This window comes from Salvia hispanica, chromosome 3 (assembly GCF_023119035.1).
Source record: "Salvia hispanica cultivar TCC Black 2014 chromosome 3, UniMelb_Shisp_WGS_1.0, whole genome shotgun sequence".
Lineage (NCBI taxonomy): Eukaryota > Viridiplantae > Streptophyta > Magnoliopsida > Lamiales > Lamiaceae > Salvia > Salvia hispanica.
Genome location: NC_062967.1, coordinates 34,288,630 through 34,291,066, shown reverse-complemented (window position 1 = coordinate 34,291,066; position 2,437 = coordinate 34,288,630). Strand labels below are relative to the sequence as shown.

Genomic DNA, 2,437 nt, shown 5'->3' with positions numbered 1-2,437 from the left:
CCTTTTATTCAAATTCATATCAAGTCAAAGCAAAACTTTAAATCATCTACGTAGAAATAGAAAGTGTAGTAATACTTAGTTAATTGATACAGTCAAACGCTAAAGGTGAGTTGGGAATTTGCCACTTAGTGAATTGTGAAAAATTAAAAAGTAAACGCATGTTGGCTTTTTCTTCAATTTTAGTTTTAGAACGTTAAACCACATTACTTTTACTTAATTTTAACCTAAACTTATTTATTAACAATTATATCCTTTAACTAATAACAATATAATAATTACTTTTTCTTTATTTTAAAGAACGAAGCCCAATTTTATTTCAAATTGAATCTGGAAGTTTCATGTATAGAAAACAAAAATTAACGCCGGACAACTTATTGTTGGAGAATAAACCTCAATAAAATATTAATAATATAATAATATTATATTATTAAAGGTTTAAGGTATATTACAGTAAGTAACATTGTGTTATTGTGCAATGTGGCTTGATAATTGACACCATTTATTGACAACGTGACTACACTATGTCTATTTTTAATTATAAATATGTACATGTCAATCACATTCCAATGCACCTGAAATAACCTCTTCGCAAATAGGATGGTCATGGCACCCGTGCTTCCTGACAATGTGGTCGTGACCAGTTGTCCTGCCTATCGCGCTCCACTGGCCGTAGTAGGTTCCCCTAGTACCATACGACTCCACGATCGTATGGAACGAACCGGGGTTATACAAATACCACCCGAACCAAATAAGGAACGTCTCTAGGACCACTAGTGGCGCGATGCGGCCGCACAATGCCACTGATCGACCTATGTTGTCAAACCGGCCGATCCTCGGCCCCTGAATGAGTGCCCTCATAAACCGGCAATGCCACCGACCATGTGGATCACTCCTGAACCGGAGAAGTCGATGGCACCTGAAATGAAGAGAAGGTTCCCATCAACTTTGCCCGCGCCGGCCCAACCGTCGCGAGACCAGACCCAATGCGAGACCACCGGATACATGAACCCAGTGAGGAAAATGGAGTATATCAAATACGCCACAAACTGAGTCCTCTCTGCAATGGTCTCGCTTGTAATTACTAATCACAATACAAAAGAAGGAACTCATAATCTCATACGAGCGCCTAATTACAATACACAAAAAGAAAGAAAAGGTTATGAATAATTACCTGCAGCGGCGAAGCTGAATAGGTAGTAGCTAAGTCTTCCAGCAGCAGCGTCAAGAACACTAATTAGGACGATGTTCATAGGGTTCTTGCCTCTGACCGAGCCGGCGCCTAGCATGGCGTGGCCAAGTTGCATGATGACACCATATATGCTGAAAATAGAAGAAACGTGTGGTGTTGATGGCGTAAGTCGCCTCTGAGAGTCTGGTGGAGACAATGTCAAAGCGGCCGCAGATGAAAGAGGCTGCAGCTTGGCGCCGGAGCCAAAGAATGGGAGGAGCCCGGCTGTGCAGCTCATGAATCACGCATGTTGGGGAATAAAAAGTTTTGGAATGAGAATGAATTATTGTAGGAGTAGTTGATATTTTATAAAGAAATAAAGTTTTGGAGTGTGAGTGAATTATTGTAGTAGGAGTAGTTGATATTTTATAGAGTAAAGTTTAGAAGTGGGGATGAATTATTGTACTAATAAACATAGACAAGACTCAACGATATAAAGCAGGAATCAATTCAGTTGTGAAGGAATCATTTGTGCAAGAAGGGTTCCAATGAGTCTTCAAATTCACTCTCTTATTCACCTCCTACTTCAAATACAAAATTATTAATGAATTCGACTTGGATTCTTTGATTCATTAATCAAATTAGTCTTTTATTGTGTTATTAGTATTGCTTATTTGAATGAAATATTTTCGATCATGTCCTTGGCCACAATCACAATCACAACTCTGATATTTGAAATAAAGGAAATCGAATAATTTTAGTGGACCAACGGAGTTTATAATTTATATCTATAATGTTTAATTTATTTTTTTTCATTAATAATTTCTGATTAGTAAAATTGCGTAGTTAAAATTAATACAGAATTACATAATTAAATCCTAAACTATAAATTTTTTTGGAGAACAACTGTATAAGAATCAATTTTTAAAATGGCTTGGTCAACAATATCATGGACGAGGCCGAATTTCTAATTTTCTCACTAACTTAAAATTAGGTTGTAAAAAACACAAAGTTTGATCTTGTATTGGATTTTACACAACATATGTTTCTGGAAAACTCGAATTATACGTGGTCTTTTTAGTAGTACATGTCTTTTACCGAATCAAATCTATAAAAAAAGAATCTAATCTAATGAAAAAAGCAAGAGAAATTCGATGAAGATCACTAAAACACATGTACTGTACTACTCCACTACTTAAACCGGATCACTTTAAAGCACATGCATGCTGGCTTCATTTTCGTTCTTTACTTTTTAACTATCAAACATTA

General features: G+C 36.2%; 1 protein-coding gene across 2 annotated transcripts; it reads right to left on the bottom strand.

Annotated features, from left to right (window-relative positions):
- Positions 1-377: 377 nt before the first annotated feature.
- Positions 378-1,556, bottom strand: LOC125216861 (ammonium transporter 1 member 2-like). 2 transcript variants are annotated; one of them, XM_048118635.1, is made up of 2 exons: positions 1,172-1,556; positions 378-1,081 (listed from the first exon to the last, which is right to left on the bottom strand). In XM_048118635.1, exons 1-2 carry the CDS (start codon positions 1,464-1,466, stop codon positions 855-857), a joined length of 522 nt encoding a protein of 173 aa, XP_047974592.1. In that variant the 5' UTR covers positions 1,467-1,556; the 3' UTR covers positions 378-854. The 2 variants fall into 2 exon arrangements, with proteins under 2 accessions (XP_047974592.1, XP_047974593.1); XM_048118636.1 differs by having other exon boundaries at positions 378-1,057.
- Positions 1,557-2,437: the final 881 nt, after the last annotated feature.